The sequence below is a fragment of the Lagopus muta genome, chromosome 16 (genome assembly GCF_023343835.1).
Source record: "Lagopus muta isolate bLagMut1 chromosome 16, bLagMut1 primary, whole genome shotgun sequence".
In the NCBI taxonomy this organism is placed as follows: Eukaryota; Metazoa; Chordata; class Aves; order Galliformes; family Phasianidae; genus Lagopus; species Lagopus muta.
Genome location: NC_064448.1, coordinates 14566210 through 14580966, shown reverse-complemented (window position 1 = coordinate 14580966; position 14757 = coordinate 14566210). Strand labels below are relative to the sequence as shown.

At 49.2% G+C, this 14757-nt stretch overlaps 1 protein-coding gene and 1 pseudogene across 6 annotated transcripts in view; one reads left to right on the top strand and one right to left on the bottom strand.

The window, feature by feature from the left end:
- The first annotated feature begins 1101 nt into the window (after positions 1–1101).
- LOC125701103 (immunoglobulin superfamily member 1-like) lies at positions 1102–5813 on the top strand (annotated as a pseudogene).
- A 404-nt stretch (positions 5814–6217) lies between these two features.
- Positions 6218–14757, bottom strand: part of L3MBTL1 (L3MBTL histone methyl-lysine binding protein 1) — a 37659-nt gene continuing 29119 nt past the window's right edge. For 5 of the 6 annotated variants that reach the window (XM_048962645.1, XM_048962647.1, XM_048962648.1 and 2 more), the window contains exons 19-23: positions 14274–14471; positions 13887–13933; positions 12785–12942; positions 11797–11859; positions 6218–10263 (exon numbers count right to left, since the gene is read on the bottom strand). In XM_048962645.1, the coding sequence (XP_048818602.1) occupies positions 10129–10263; positions 11797–11859; positions 12785–12942; positions 13887–13933; positions 14274–14471 (601 nt within the window). In that variant the 3' untranslated portion in view covers positions 6218–10128. Of the gene's footprint in view, positions 10264–11796; positions 11860–12784; positions 12943–13846; positions 13934–14273; positions 14472–14757 lie in introns of those variants that run through there. The other variant, XR_007380144.1, reaches the window with a different exon arrangement.

Here is a 14757-nt window from a genome sequence, read left to right as displayed (position 1 = left end):
CTGTGGGATAAGAAGGACAGGTATAGACAATGGAAGCAAAAACATGTAGTCCAGAAAGAATATAGGGATTCCGTATGGATGTGCAGGGATGGAATAATGAAAGCCAAAGCACAGATGGAACTGCCCTTTACTTGGGATGTAAAAAACAAGAAGGGATTCTGTAGGTACTTTTGTCAGAAGAGACAGGCCAAGGAGAGCATGCCCTCTATGATAACTGTGAAGGGAGAACTGGCTACAACAGACATGGAGAAGGCTGAGGTACTCATGGAGATTTTTGCCTCAGTCTTCACTGGCAGTCAGGATTCTCATGTCTCTCACATCCCTGAACCTCACATCTCTTAACTTCTTGGCGGGAACTGTGGGAGCAAAATTCCCCCCACTGTAACAGCAGAGTAAGTCAAAGACCACCTCGTGAGACTGAATGTGTACAAGTCAATGGGACAAGATGGCATACGTCCCATGGCCCTAGAGGAGCTGGCTGATGTGGTTGCTAAGCCACTCTCCATCAAATTGTGGCTGGCAGGTGAAATCCCTGTTGACTGGAAAAAGGAAAACATCACTCCCATTTTTAAGAAAGGGAAGAAAGTCCAGCTCCTCCCTTCCCTATGCACCTCTTAATATTCTCAAGGCTGGGGCACTGAGGCAATTCCTTCTCAGCTTTCCAGCTCACTGGGAGGACACGTACCCTAGACATGGTACATCAGCTCCCCCCATCTGTGTGTAGGCTTGACATCCAGTTGAGCTTTTCCAGGCGTCTGCTCCTGCTCTTCTAAAATGATTACTGAGGTTCTGTAGACTGCTCTGTATGCTCTTCTCAGTGGGGGAATTGTATTGGGTTTATGTGATAAGGTTTTGGTAGCAGGGCACTGCAGGGGTGTGAGCAGAGCCTAGAAGCTGCCTTAGATCAGATCAGAACCAGATCCTGGCAGCTCCAAAAGGAACCTGCTGCTGGCCAGACCTGAGCCATGAGTGGTGCCAAGTGCCCCTGTGAGAGCAGATGTGAGAAGGGAAAAAAATGCTGCTGGGAGAGAGGAGTGAGACATGAGAGGGAAGCAGCCCTACGGCCACCAAGGTCAGTGCAGAAGGAGGTCAGGCGCCCCGGGCACAGAGCAGCAGCTCCCTGCAGCCCAGGAGAGGCCCACGGTGGAGCAGGCCATCCCCCTGCTGCCCACGGCACTGCACGGAGCAGATCTCCCCTTGCAGCCATGGGGGAACCTGCGGTGCAGCAGTGGACGTGGACTGAAGAAGGTGCAGCCCACTGAGCCCCGCAGGGCCTGGGATGGAGCTGCAGCCCGTGGGGACCTGCTCTGAAGTAGACTGCCTTGGAAGGATGAACCCTGTCTTATGGACCCATACTGGGGCAGTTTTCAAAGAACCGCAGCTTGCACAGGGACCAGGAAGGATTGCATCCCATGGGAAGATACTCCATGCCAAAGCAAAGGAAGACTGACAGTGAACAGTTGGCAGAGATAAGTGTTCTGGACTGACCACAACCCCCATTTCCAATCCCTTTGTGCCATTCAGATAGAGGAAGGTATTTTTACTCCTCTTTTTAACTCTCATTGCTCCAGCTGTTATTAGTTCTGAGTGCTGGGAGTGAGACAGTGGTGCTCAGCTTCCTACCAGTGTTAAATCACAGCAGGGGCATTATATGGTGCAGAGATCTTCCTCGACTTCAGTGAGACAGACCTGGAGTGCTAAGGCCTGAACAATGGGCCCTGAACGAATGCTGGCCTCTAGGTGAACCTCTCAACAAAGCGTTATATGACATTACTATTTGATTATTAGCAAAATACATAGCTTAAATAAACTGTCTCATTAGCAGGATATATAACTTAGATAAAATATTATATGAATGTATTAATTTTTGCTTGTTTCGAAGCATGATATCAAGGCCAAGTACACAAACTCCCTTGGTTCCTCCCTTGACCAGGCCCAGGGTGGAATCCAAAAGGAGAATGAAACCAGCTGTTTACATCCTTGAAGTTAGGTAAGCTTGTTTATTCAGCAGTGTAAAAGCTGGACCCTCTTACAGCAATACTGGAGAACTCACCTATGGATAGACACATCATTTAAGACCTCCCAGTTGCCAGGAAAGACTCTGCAAATCCTTGCTGTAACCAGGGCTCCTCAGCAATTGCAGATCTGGATGATGGTAAAGTACTGGGGCCATTGCTCTCTTAATCATTATGACTTTTGCTGTATAGTAATGACTTATAGCATTGACTTATTTCTAGTCTATTGCTTATTTTTTGTATTATCTTGAAATGAACAATAAAAACAAGTTTACTCTTTTGAACTTGATATATGTTTTTGCATCTATTGGCAAAAACCAGGCCCAAAATCAAACAATTAATAAAATAGCTGTTTTAGTGGCACACACCAATCATAATAATAAAAAAAGAAGAATACAAACAGTAAGTCAATTTTATTGAGCACCTTCACAGACAGGATTTGTGCAGCTTGTTGTAGGAAAATCCGTTCAGCATCCACTGATAATACAGGAAAGTGTGGTGCCCAGTCTCTGAAGGAGAGTAAAATTCATTTGTTATTGTATCCCTGTCTTAAAAAAAGAGCAATTTAATTGCACTATTTTTTTGCTCAGGCTTTCTCACTGAAATCTGCAAGGAGCCACGAGTCATTTCTTCCCCCAGTCTGACTTGCAAAACATTCTCTCGCAAGAGTTGAGAGCAGTCATTTCCCCAAGAATTCAGAGTAAAGAATGCAGAGCAAAGAAATAGAAACAAAGAGCCCAAGGAACAAATCAGGTTATCACAGGTGTCCAGTCCCAGGAGAGTTGACTGGGACGTTCTGGTTCCAGTTTGACCTTCCCAGCCCTGCACTTCAGAAACACACTTTCCATGGGGCAGAAAGTGGCCTGTGACACTCCTGATGGGACCCAAATGAAGCAATCTCTCTGCAAAAGAACAGGTTTAGTGTCTCCTGCCGGCATCTTCATTCGAAGAAACCCTGCTTCAGTTGAAAGACACAAGAGAAGTGTGATACTTCCTACAGCCTGTGTGCTAGCCTTCAGTGAGTGTCATTGGTTGTATGGACTATCAGCGGGGGTCACGATGTGCTCAGAGACTCCACAGACGATTACACAACCATTTATCTTGGCAGGTGTCTGGCTGGTTGCACAGAGTAAGGCTACAACAAGTGAGTATTATGTGGTGGATGGATAAGGAATTTGGATGCATCTCTGAGCCTTAATCCATCTCCCAGGGCTCTTCCTTAGCCCCACAGAACAAAACCCATCCCTGTATAGAGATGGGGTATGGAACTGGCTTCAGGCACACTACATGGCAGTGGAAAACTGGGCCTTACCTGTCCATCTGACAACTTCTCAGTCTCTGCAGGTGCCCCCACAATCTCCATCTTCCTGCAGCCACCTTGGGTGATCCCACTGGGAGACTCTACCACCATCTTTTGCAGGTATCTGTGCCATGGTGGGAACATGGTACTGTACAAGGATGGGTACCAGCTCTGTACCCTGGAGCTACTTGATAGCACAGCTGAGTTCTCCTTCTCTCAGGCCGCCCCAATGGACAGAGGTCAGCTGCCAATATGTGGATGGAGGCAATGAAACTGTGCTGACTTGCATGACACCATGGAAGTCAGAGTGGAAGGTGAGGGATGTGCCAAGACCCTTCAAGTTGGGCAGACGGGGGCACAAACAGCCACTTCGCCATCCACATGATGGGCAAGATTTTTCCCCTTTTTCCTGGCTTGGAGTGGTAGAGATGATCATCACCTCTGCCTGAGTCAGGTGGTGGAGTTATGGAAACCCAATGGCTCCTATGAAACTTCTCATGTCTTCTCCTCTCCCCACACAGTTGTCTTCCTAAGCCTGTTCTCTCTGTTCTGCCCAGTCATTAGGTCGCTGCAGGATCTGACATTATGCTCCACTGCACCATCAAACACTCCAAAGCTGTTTCCTATACCTGGAGGGCCAGGCAACTGCCCTCAAAATTTCAGTGGAATACACAGATTTCTACCTCTCCTGGGCGGATCACAGCAAGGGAGGCTGCTACAGCTGCCAGTACTACACTGAGGGAACTCCAATCAACTGGTCAGGAGTTAGCAATACACTGGAACTAGTGGTGAAAAGTGAGAGAACACCTCTTCAGCCACATCCTGTGGAACTAGAAACAAGGAGGTAGAGGAACAAAGCAGCTGTAACAGGGGCGTAAGTAGAAGATTACAGCTTCCTTCAGATGTCTTTGAGTCTTGTCAGCTCTTTTGAGTAGCTATAGGTAATCTATAGACATAATGTATCTGGCACACTGTTTGCATGGTGGATGTCAGGGAAAGCATTCAGTGCTGAGGTGGAGGGGCTGCCTGGTCTCATCCAGTTCTGAGAGCTGCTACCTGAGCCTGTGCCCAGAGTCACTGCTCCCCTGGCCCTCCAGCTCTGTGACTCGTCAGGAAGGTGCCATTCTGGGGACATCAGCCACAGTCCACTGCATGCGTCAGTGCCATCAGTCATGTTGCTGTACAAGTCTAGGAATGTCAGCATCCAGCAGAGAGCCCGGCCAGTCAAGAGCATGGCAACGTTCACCATCACTCAGGTAGCCTGAGAAGATGGGGAAGCCCATGCCTCCCCACTATGGGAATGAATCTGACCCCAGCAACCTTTCGCAACTCAGCCCCTTTGTTGAGCTACTGGTGAGAGCATGAAATACAGCTGTGACCCCAGGCTGGGTCTGGGGACCTGCAGGCACACCAAAGGCTGTCCTCAGTACCTGAGTTGCTGGAAAAACTTGGACTTTGGACTGGGGGCTTCCCCCCAGTAGCATGGAGAGGATGTTCTGCCCCTTGGGGCAACTTGGGGTAAGAATGAGAAAGTGGTTGCAATGTCCTGTCCCTTTCCAAGTGCCTCACTTGTCCCCTCCTGACAGATCACAACTGGTCAGGCCCAGCCTGTCTCTGAAGTGTCCAGCTGGGGAGCAGTGTAACACTGCAGTGCACCAGTGGAGTCCAGAGTGCCCAGTTTCACTTCTGGAAGAACTGGGAGATTGTAGGGGTTATAGAGCAAGGAAGCAACATGGCCACCTTTGTAGTACCCCATGTGATGGGGCACAATGGTGGGACCCACACCTGCAGCTACTGTCCCTGGTCACAGCGGTACATCTCATCACAGCCCAGCAGCAGCATCTGGCTGACAGTTGTAGGCGAGGTCCAGCTCTGTGTTCTCATTAACCTCTTCATCCTCAGTGCCAGGACGCACTGGGTTGGGTGGCAGGTCAGAGACTGTGGGTAGGTGCACTTCCCCAGGAGCAGTGATGTGGAAAGTGGGGGCAGACAGAAGCCCTTGGGGATCCTCTTTGTTCCCTGTGAACCTATTCCTCTTTAGCCCAGGACTCCCCAGCATGTTACTTAGTCTGCTTGCCCTGGGAGCCCCCTGTGTCTCCCCTTTGTCCGCTTGGATGACCTGTTGCACCCATGGGAGTCCTTTGCTCTGGGAACTCCCTGGACCCTCCGGTTCCTCCTAGAGGTCCCCATTTTCCCCTGGAATTCCAGTGACTGTCCTTTCCATCCCCTGCAATTATACCTGGAGCAACATGGTGCACCTGGCCCTTGAGGTGGAGGTCCTGATCCTGCTGGGGCTGATGGTAGCTGAGGCCGTGAACAGCCGAAGGAACACACCAGGACAGCTGCTGCCCCTGGAATGAGACACAGCTCCCCTCTGGACCACCCAGATGGGAGGTCATGCTGCCACGGCCACCTAGATTGAAGGGCTAAGTCAGTACGTGCCCAGCACACAGAGCTCCCTGTAATGGGCATCCTCCCACCTGAAACCAGTAATGGGATATTTCTCCTTAAGTCCTTTATGATGAAATAGACCATCCCTTCCTTTTCTTGCTGCTTCCAGCAGTCACCTTTGTGGGATGGGGCAAGGTTCAGAGTGACTTTGAGCTCTGTATGGCCTGGGGACCCAATGGCAGGGGGTGGGCTCCTGGGACAGGTTCCCACAGCAGCGCTCTGTGCCTTCATTTCCCCCCTGTTCAGAGGAGGGATGGTACCCCCCTCCCCTACTGCGAGCAGCTCGAGTCTGAGGCTGGGAGAGGGAGTGGGGCTGAATAAGTGATCTCCAGCTGCACTGACTTCCATTGCTCACATTCATTTATTATTTTAAAACACTAACATAACACATCACACCATGATCTATATATATAAATTTATTTTATGTAGATATAAATTTATATATATAAAACCTTTAAACTTCTATATAGTCAGGACACAAATTTCAGAATAGCTTCACTGGCTACAACAAAAATATTTTTGTTATGAAAACACAAAGGGGATGTGCAAATATAAAAAAAATATATATATAATAAAAAATAAAAACAAGTGCAAAATGAATGAAAGTGCAAAAAGTCTTTGTTATCATATCACATATTCCACATATTCCGCCTTTTTCTCCCCCCAAGTAGGAAGAAATGGGCCGCAGGGATGGAGCTAGGCTGTAGCCTTCAGTTATTTTCCTCCCCAATGGATCAAGCAGTCCCTCCCCAACAGGTTAAGAAGCGAGGAGGAACAGAAGAGTAGTAGTCGAGCCACATTTATCTCATGGCTCCCTCTTCTTCCCCAGCTCCTTTCATTGCCCAAGTCCCCAGATTTGCCTCTGCAGGAGGCAGATGTCCTAAGCCATAGACCCTCCTAGAGAACTTGTTCTCCCATAGGGCAGACATAGTCACTCCTCACTGAGCTTCAGGTTGGCTGTTCTCAAAGAAACAGAGACCTCAGCCTCAGCCCATCACAGTGCTGCTCGTTTCCACAAGGAAGGAGAAGCACCTTTCTCAAGAGGCTCCAATTGTGCCCGTGTACAGAGTCACCAGTGGACTAGTCACCCCAGAAGATGCCAAAGTGTGTGGTGGAACAACTCATATGGCTAAAGCAGAAAACATGGATGATGGGAGCACAGACTCTGGGGAGAGAAGGGGGAAAAGGGAGACTTTACTGAAAAATACATTTGACTTTAAAACCCTTCGCTGACTTAGAAACTTTGGCTGTGGTCACATGTCTCAGGAAGACCACAGAGAACCCGTGGGCACAATGCAGCCTATGTCCACTCCAGCTTCTCAGAGACATGGCACTGAATATCCCTGCAAGGAGTTTAGTCTGGTGAGAAGGAAAAGAAACTTTGGTCCTTCTGCCTTGGTCCTGAGGCTCTCTGAAAGGGGGCTCCCATGCAATGCTCTGTGGAGACATAGGACTTGCTAAATTAAATTTAAACTTTCTTCTTCCTGGATTCCCTCCTGGGACCAGTGACAACTTCTGCTAATGGAGAATCCATTGCTGGAGACCCTGGGCCACCTCCATGGCCTGAGACCACCACAATTAAACAGTGTCACACCAACACTGTAGGACATTGTTCTGTGATTTTTCCACACTAGTACCCACAAAAACCTATACACACACACACACACAGACACACACACACACAATGCTTTGGGCTTGGTTTCCAATTCTAAAGGAATAAAAAAAAGCTTATAAGCTTTAACAGCAAATAGCCCTTAACAATCTGCAGACCCTGGGAGTCTCTCACCTAAACCAGTGCACAAGATTTGTACCCGGAGGGCTGAGAGGAGTCAGCCTAGGAGGCCATAGGCTGAGGCTCAAGACAGCAGACAAGTGAGTGATAGAGACCATCACTCCACATGTCACCTTTCCAATGGCACTGGTTTTCCTGGCAGCTGCTCCCGGGCAGAGTACCAGCCCAGCAGGGACCTAGGATCAAGCTGTGCCACCAGACCTTACAGGGAGGTCAAAAGAGCCCAGGAGAGGATTACCCCATGGGCACAGCTTCCTGCTGATGCCGAAGGCTGGCACAGTCTGGAGCACACACCTCTGCCTGTTTTGCTGTTGCCCAGGCAGAGTACAGCTTGATTACACTCAACATCAGAGTAGTTCTTCTTCAGCAAGTATCTTCTGAATTCACCAGCACCTCTGCTCTGCAGAACAGCCCCATTTTAAACAAGGCTGTCCATCATTCACACTGGTTTCAGATCTGACATTCCTCTCCTAGCACCCAGGACCAACACTTAGTCACTTCCCCATGAGGAGGAGTGACAGCATAAGTCAGTAGATAAGAACAGGATTCTTTCCTAAGTTGCTCCCCTATAAGCTCAATAACCAAGTGCTGCACGTGGGTAACAAGAGCCAAACAGGAGCTATTCCATCCCAGACCACACCTGAAGATGTCTCAATGTGGTCTGCATGAAGACTCTGACAGCTGAAGGTCCTGGGACTGCTCTTCCTCTTTCCCAATGCACGGTGGCCCAGGAAAGCTTCCTAATAGCTGGAGACCAATTTGGGGACCTTTACTGCAAATCAAGAGTGACTGGAGGAGTTCACTGTGGGACACAGATATCCCCTCCCACTCACCCTCTCTCCACAACAGACCATGGTGCAGTTCTTGAAAAGATGACAGAGCTGTCTAGTCAAACCCAAGCACTGACAAAATAAATAAATACACAGACTAGCTGCATTAAGAGCAGGCAGCAGACATTGCAACAGCAGGTCAAATGCAATCTCAAATATTCAGAAATAAAGAGTCAAAATGCTACATTTCAATGGGAAGCCTAGAACACATTGACTCAGGTATGACAGTGGCTCCCAAGGCAGTTCTGCCCCACACATTGCTGGTGCACTTGCTAAGACACCTCATCTCTGTCTTTGGACACTGGGAAAGGAGGAAAAAATATTTTGCTACTGGTGTGTCATTCCTGGGAATGGGAAAGAAAGCGAGTGTGGGACTTAAGGGGTCACATCGCTGCAGACTTTGGAGAGCCCTTGGGGTATGTGGCTGCCCTGCAGCGCAGCACTGACACTCTGCTGCTCCAACACCACCTGCAGCAGCTGTGCACATAAGGATGGCAGACCACAGTGAGTGCCATGTGAGTGCTTCAGGGCCTCATCCCAAGGGGACACATGGAATATCTGAAGAAAGGGTCTTCTTCCACAACACTGCTCTTTTACAGGGGAGAGTGCTACACGAGCATTTCCAAAGTGCATGCATCCTTGCTGGAAAAATCATATATTAGAAAAATGCAGAACAGGAAAAAAACAAACAAACCAACTTCCTTTTGGTTTTGAAGGGAAGAAATCCAGGAACAGCAAGGGATCCTGCTCTTCATACAGGAATGCCCAGGGACCACACAAAGGCAAAATGGGGGAGAAGGCAGCTTGGCAGGACTGATCAAGCCAGGCCAAGAATGCCTTTGGAACAAAGCCCTCATTCTGCCTGTGAATATTTTTTTGCCCTCTGCAGCTGCCTCAGCTCTAGAAAGGGCTTTGCCCTTAAAACATGGACCAAAGTAGGCTTGACTCTCCCTTGCAAAGGGTTTTTTAACTGCTGAAAGGGAAACAATTTAACCAACCACTCTTTCTCCCACAGAGATGCTGATGAAGACAGCTTGCACAAGAGGAAATGGAGCTTGTTCTACAGTCACCCAGCCCTAGCCCCACCAGACCTCTCTGTAAAGAGCAAAACACAGACGGTCATAGGCAGAGCTGCAGCCAGGACACACTGCTTGCCAGAAAGAGCAGGAGATGAGGCCACTGCTTTTCGGCACAGTGAGGGACAAAGCAAAGTTATCATCTAGCCTTGAGTCACAAGAACTGAAAGACAAAAAGGCAAAGTGAGCAGAAGCTCCTTTAGAGTATCTAATCCCCCAGAGAAAAACACAAGAAAAAAAAAAGAACAAAAATGTCTCCCAGTTGTTGAGCAAAGACCAGCCTTCAAGCATGTATGCAGTCAGTCCTTTCCCTTACCTCGGTGGCTTAAGCTGAGCTGTCAGCCTCCAGCTGTTACAACCTCTGCACCGCTTCCCCACCCTTGATCACACCCCAAATGGGTGCAGTCACAGAGGGGTATCAGGGCAGCTTTTGCACTACAGCAGTCCCACATCCACTCCCTGTCTCTGCAGCTTGTGGTCAGTCTGTGCCCAGCGCTGGAGCAGAGAGGTGGCATGGAGAAAGAGTGAGGGAGGAGACAGGAGATAGACTGTAGGAGATGCTGCAGGACACAACAAGCTGAGGGCACTCAGAGGGGTCTCTGTCCTGGCCAGGCAGTTTGGCAGCACCAGTGCTGAAGGAAGGTCCCAGTGGGGCCAAGAAAAGTCACTTTAAGGTGTCATCAGCATTCTTGAACATGAGAATGGCATTGTAGATCTTGAGAGCCGGGCCCAGCTTAACGCTCATGATCTTGACGATGTCAGCCTGAGTCAGCAAGAGGAATGCTTCGCCATCAATCATCTGCAGAGGAGAGCAGGGACTTAAGGCATTCACCGATAAATCAGGCTGTGATGTCCTACAGACAGACAGTGCAGGCACTCCGGAGATGTGAACGACCACACTCACTTCTGGCAGCCAGCCACAGCCTCCCCCCTGCTCATATGGAGCATAGCAAGAGCCACCCACAGTGCTCCTATGCTGCCCCAGATAGAAAAGCCAGGCCTAGGAACTCATGTGCCAGGGTCAGTGCAGGGATGCAGATACACCCATCCAAGGGCTGGTCCAGGAACTCACACTGCAGCTGGCCTGGGCTTCTGTGCCAGAGTGCAGTGGGTACTTCACAGCTAGCAGGCAAGTCCCTCTGGGCAAACACCAGGCTGATTCTTGCTAGGCGCCAGCATGTACAGAGGCTTCCCCCACTTTGACTTTGCCTGATCACCCTTAGAGCACAGTGGCCACTTTGTTTGAAGCTGACATACGCTGTACTGAGTGTGCCCAGGATCAGCCTACCTGGGGTGAAATGCACGTGCTAGAAATCATTTTCTATGTATGTCTGTCCACAGTGGGATCTAAAAATGATGAACCACCTTGATGGACAGTAGTGTCACAAAACTGACATATTGGTAAGAGAATACAGGAAGGGAAGGATGGATGGATGAAGGTTTAGGAGGTTCCCTCAGGAGGCAGTGATGGCACTGAATGGACAGTTGTCTGAATATGAGCCAGCAGTGTGCTCAGGTGGCCAAGAAGGCCAATGGCATCCTGGCTTGGATCAGGAATGGTGTGGTGAGCAGGACTAAGGAAGTCATCCTGCCCCTATTCTCAGCACTGGTGAGGCCTCACCTCGAGCGCTGTGTTCAGTTTTGGGCAACTCCCTACGGAAAGGACATGGAGGTGCTGGAGCAGGTCCAGAGAAGGGCAGCAAGGCTGGGGAAGGGCTTGGAGAATATGTTCTATGAGCAGAGACTGAAGGAACTGGGGCTGCTTAGTCTGGGGAGGTTTAGGTGGGATATCAGGAAAAACTTCTTTACAGAAAGGGTTGTTAAGCACCGGAACAGGCTGCCCAGGGAGGTGGCTGAGTCACCTGGATGTGTTAAAAAACCGTTTGGATGTGGTGCTCAGGGACATGATTTAGGGGAGGGTCGTTAGATTTAGGGTAATATGGTTAGGTCGTGGTTGGACTTGAAGATCTTTAACGTCTTCTCCAACCTGAGAACTTCTATGATTCTATGAAGCTGCAGCACCATTCTCCGACTCCCCAGACAAAGCCTCCTCAGAGGGACCCTTCTTCACTCACACCAAGGGAAGAGGGAAGCACAACATGGTAAGGACAGAATCCAGAATCTCCCTCATGCCACTGTCTGCAAAGGCTGACAGTTACACACTGGAATGCCATGCAACTGCCACCCCCGGGGTGGCACCTGCCAGGTGGTGGATGTGCTCTAGGCATTCAGCAGCAAAGCCACTGAAGGAATGCCAATGGCTAATTCCTTCATCTTCTGTTGGCAAACAGCTGCTTTGGGCTGCCTGCATTCCTTCTCCAGCCCTTCTCACCTCATCTCTGAAGAGCTTGGCTTGGTCCTCACAACCCGTCAGAGTTTGAACAAAGCTAAAGACCTTGGAATAAACAGAAAGAAATGTCAAGATGGAAGCAATGTTTCTGTCTGGAGACACCCCTATGAGATCACATCCTCATTTCCATAGAAGCTTTATGAATCCTTTAAGTTAACACATGCCTGGTAGGGCAAAGTGCTGCAGTTGCAGCATTCTCCTATGCCACTCCTGACCAGGGTGTAAGAAGCTGGAACAATTCTTGCCTCAAAGCTTGTTTAGTGGCACCCATCCAAGACATAGCCTGCTCAACAAACAGCATGGGTGCTGGTCCTTTGCAGCCCCAGAGTAGCAAATGCTACAACAGCTTTATCTCCAATAAGCTATCTCCAGCCCAACAAGATGATTCCCACCGAGGAACTGGGGCAGAAGTGGTGCACACAGAGGACATCAGGCAAAGCTGCGTGCTGGGGCTGCCAGTCCAGTCTCAGAGGTCCAGCTACCCAACCTACAAGAGAAGCCACTACCAATACCAAAGAAAGTAAATAAAAGTGACGAGTATGAATCAGAGGTAAATATTTCATCACAGAGAAAGAGGGAAGCGATTCCCTATCTGCAGAGTCTATGGGAGGTTTTTTTGCTTGTTTGTTGTTTTGTTCTTTATTTAGAAAAGAGAAAACTGATTTGGAAAACTAGTATGCTAAATGAAGACTGTTGTCCTTCACCTGCCTGCCCTGTTAGCATCACATTCAAGCCAAGGAAGAATCTGGTAGTTCTACATATTCTTCCCAAGCCACTGCCATCAGGGCATGTGACTGACAGCTGTCCACACCGTGCTCTCCGGGTGTATCCAGTGGGACACTTCATTAGCCCAGGGAAAAGGCTACTGTTCTGTACCAGGGACATGTACCACTGTGCTGCAGAGCCAGCTGAAGTCCTCTCAGTCATGCCAGTGGGTTAGGAACCAGCACACACTCCAAAACTGCCTCACCTCATCAATTGTCCACTTGGCTACTGTGGTTGCTGTGATGCCAGCCACTCCTGGTAGGAGTTTGCAGTGCTGCTCCCAACACAGTGATAGTGAGCGGTCAGGATGGGCAGACAGGGCAGACATGAAGAGCGACTGGTGCATGTTGTCTGAAGAAATAGCTGCCAATAAAAATGCAAAGTGTGATACAAAGAAGGGGGATGAGAACATCCTGTCCCATTCTACAAGCCTTGGAGAAGACTCTGTTCAGGAGAGGACCTGGGGCTGGGAGCAGATGGTCTTGTGGGGTCACGTTATTAAGAGCAAGTGGCTGTCCTTTGAATTAAACAGGATATATTAATGCATCAAAGGCATTCAGTACAGTGGTACTGGAAATGGTGGGCGTAGTTTAGAGACCAGGTTGACTTTGCCTTGTTCTTTTCAGTCCTTCGTAAATTTCAAATCAATTTTCACACCAGAATACCATCCCTTATCATTCAACTCTTTTTAGGTTTATAACAAAACTTTAAGCTTTAGTCTCTGCCCTAATGAGCCAATGATGGTTTCCAATAAGAGATCTTCATTCAGCTCCAGTGATGGGCTAAACACCAAGCCAGCCTAAGGTAAAATCAATACTGGCTGGAGAAAATGCCTTATCACCCTACAGCCACTTATGTACCATGCCAATCATGAGAACTAATTGCCAAGAAAATGTTCAACAACAGGTTCTGTTCTGCAGGAGCAATGTGGCACCTCACACTGAGGATTTGGGGTATAGCACCAATAGGATGAAGGCACAGAACCCTGAGCTGAAGACAAAGTGCCTGGAAAAATGCACAGCCAGAGAGAGACAGTCCCAATTCCTTGCCCTAAAGCACTCAAACATTCACAGATACAAATCAAGAGAAGTGATGAAGGACCAAGTAGAGCACTGGTAAGAGTCACAGACATCCCTTGTTAGACGGCTCGTTTTGACATCATGAAGTCTACACAGCCCTCTGCCTGGTGCTGACCTGTGCAAGGACTGACAGAGCAAGCCAAGGAAAGACATAATTCTGTCAGCCACCACCCCAGCTCAAGTCTTACCCTGTTCTGCAATGACACCATGGCAGAGGAGCGCACTTACTCTGGAAGTCTTCCTGTTGGATCTTCCGGTACTTTGGAGGTCGCCCTCTAAAGATAAAGGAAAACTGATTTCACCTGTGTTGGAACTGGCCTAAGGGCCCTTCGCCACACTGCACAGAGCAATGCCTTGACAGTAGGAGCAAGGATTACCTCTCAGACCCTGACAAAAAGGGCTGACAGCCAAAGAAACATAATGTGAATAAAAAAAAAAAAAACAGGAGAGGTGTCAAAGGTCACTCAATAGAGCTGCAATAACAAACACCAGCTGTTAGCAAACATGCTCCCCTGAAGGCAAGGAGTCTCTCCAACTCAACCATCCATCCTACAGATGTCATGTGTAGCCCAGTGGCCCCACACTGCTGTGCGGGGGTCGCCAAGTTTCCCCTACCTCCCATGGTGCCGAGATTTCTTCCGCTGAGGGAAGCCGATCAGGTTCCTCTTGCGAGTTGAGGCCTCGGTGTCAGACAAGTCTGCCTTAAGCCTGCCCTGGTTCTTCTCCGCCAGTGGGCACCCTGAGAGGCAGTAGTGTGCTGTGAATCTCCCTGTCACGTGTCCTGATCCATCACAACCCGGTGTTGGGCACTTCCTAGAGAAAAGAGGACAGGTGAGAGTAGAACAAAGCATGAGGCAAGAGTGGGTGAAGCTGGCTTGGGACCACCATCCAACCCCAACTGCTAGAAGCCATAGCCTTGGCCAAGCAAAGTGTAGTAAAGATTTGCTGAACACATTCCCTGGGGCTGTGGTGCCAGCTGTGTGGGCTCATACATAGGGCAAGTCCAGTCCCTCCATGTACGAACACCTGTCCTATCTTGTCCACTGGCACCACAACCACCCTGTGCAAGTCAGCAGAATGCTGATCAAGCAGGTCAGTG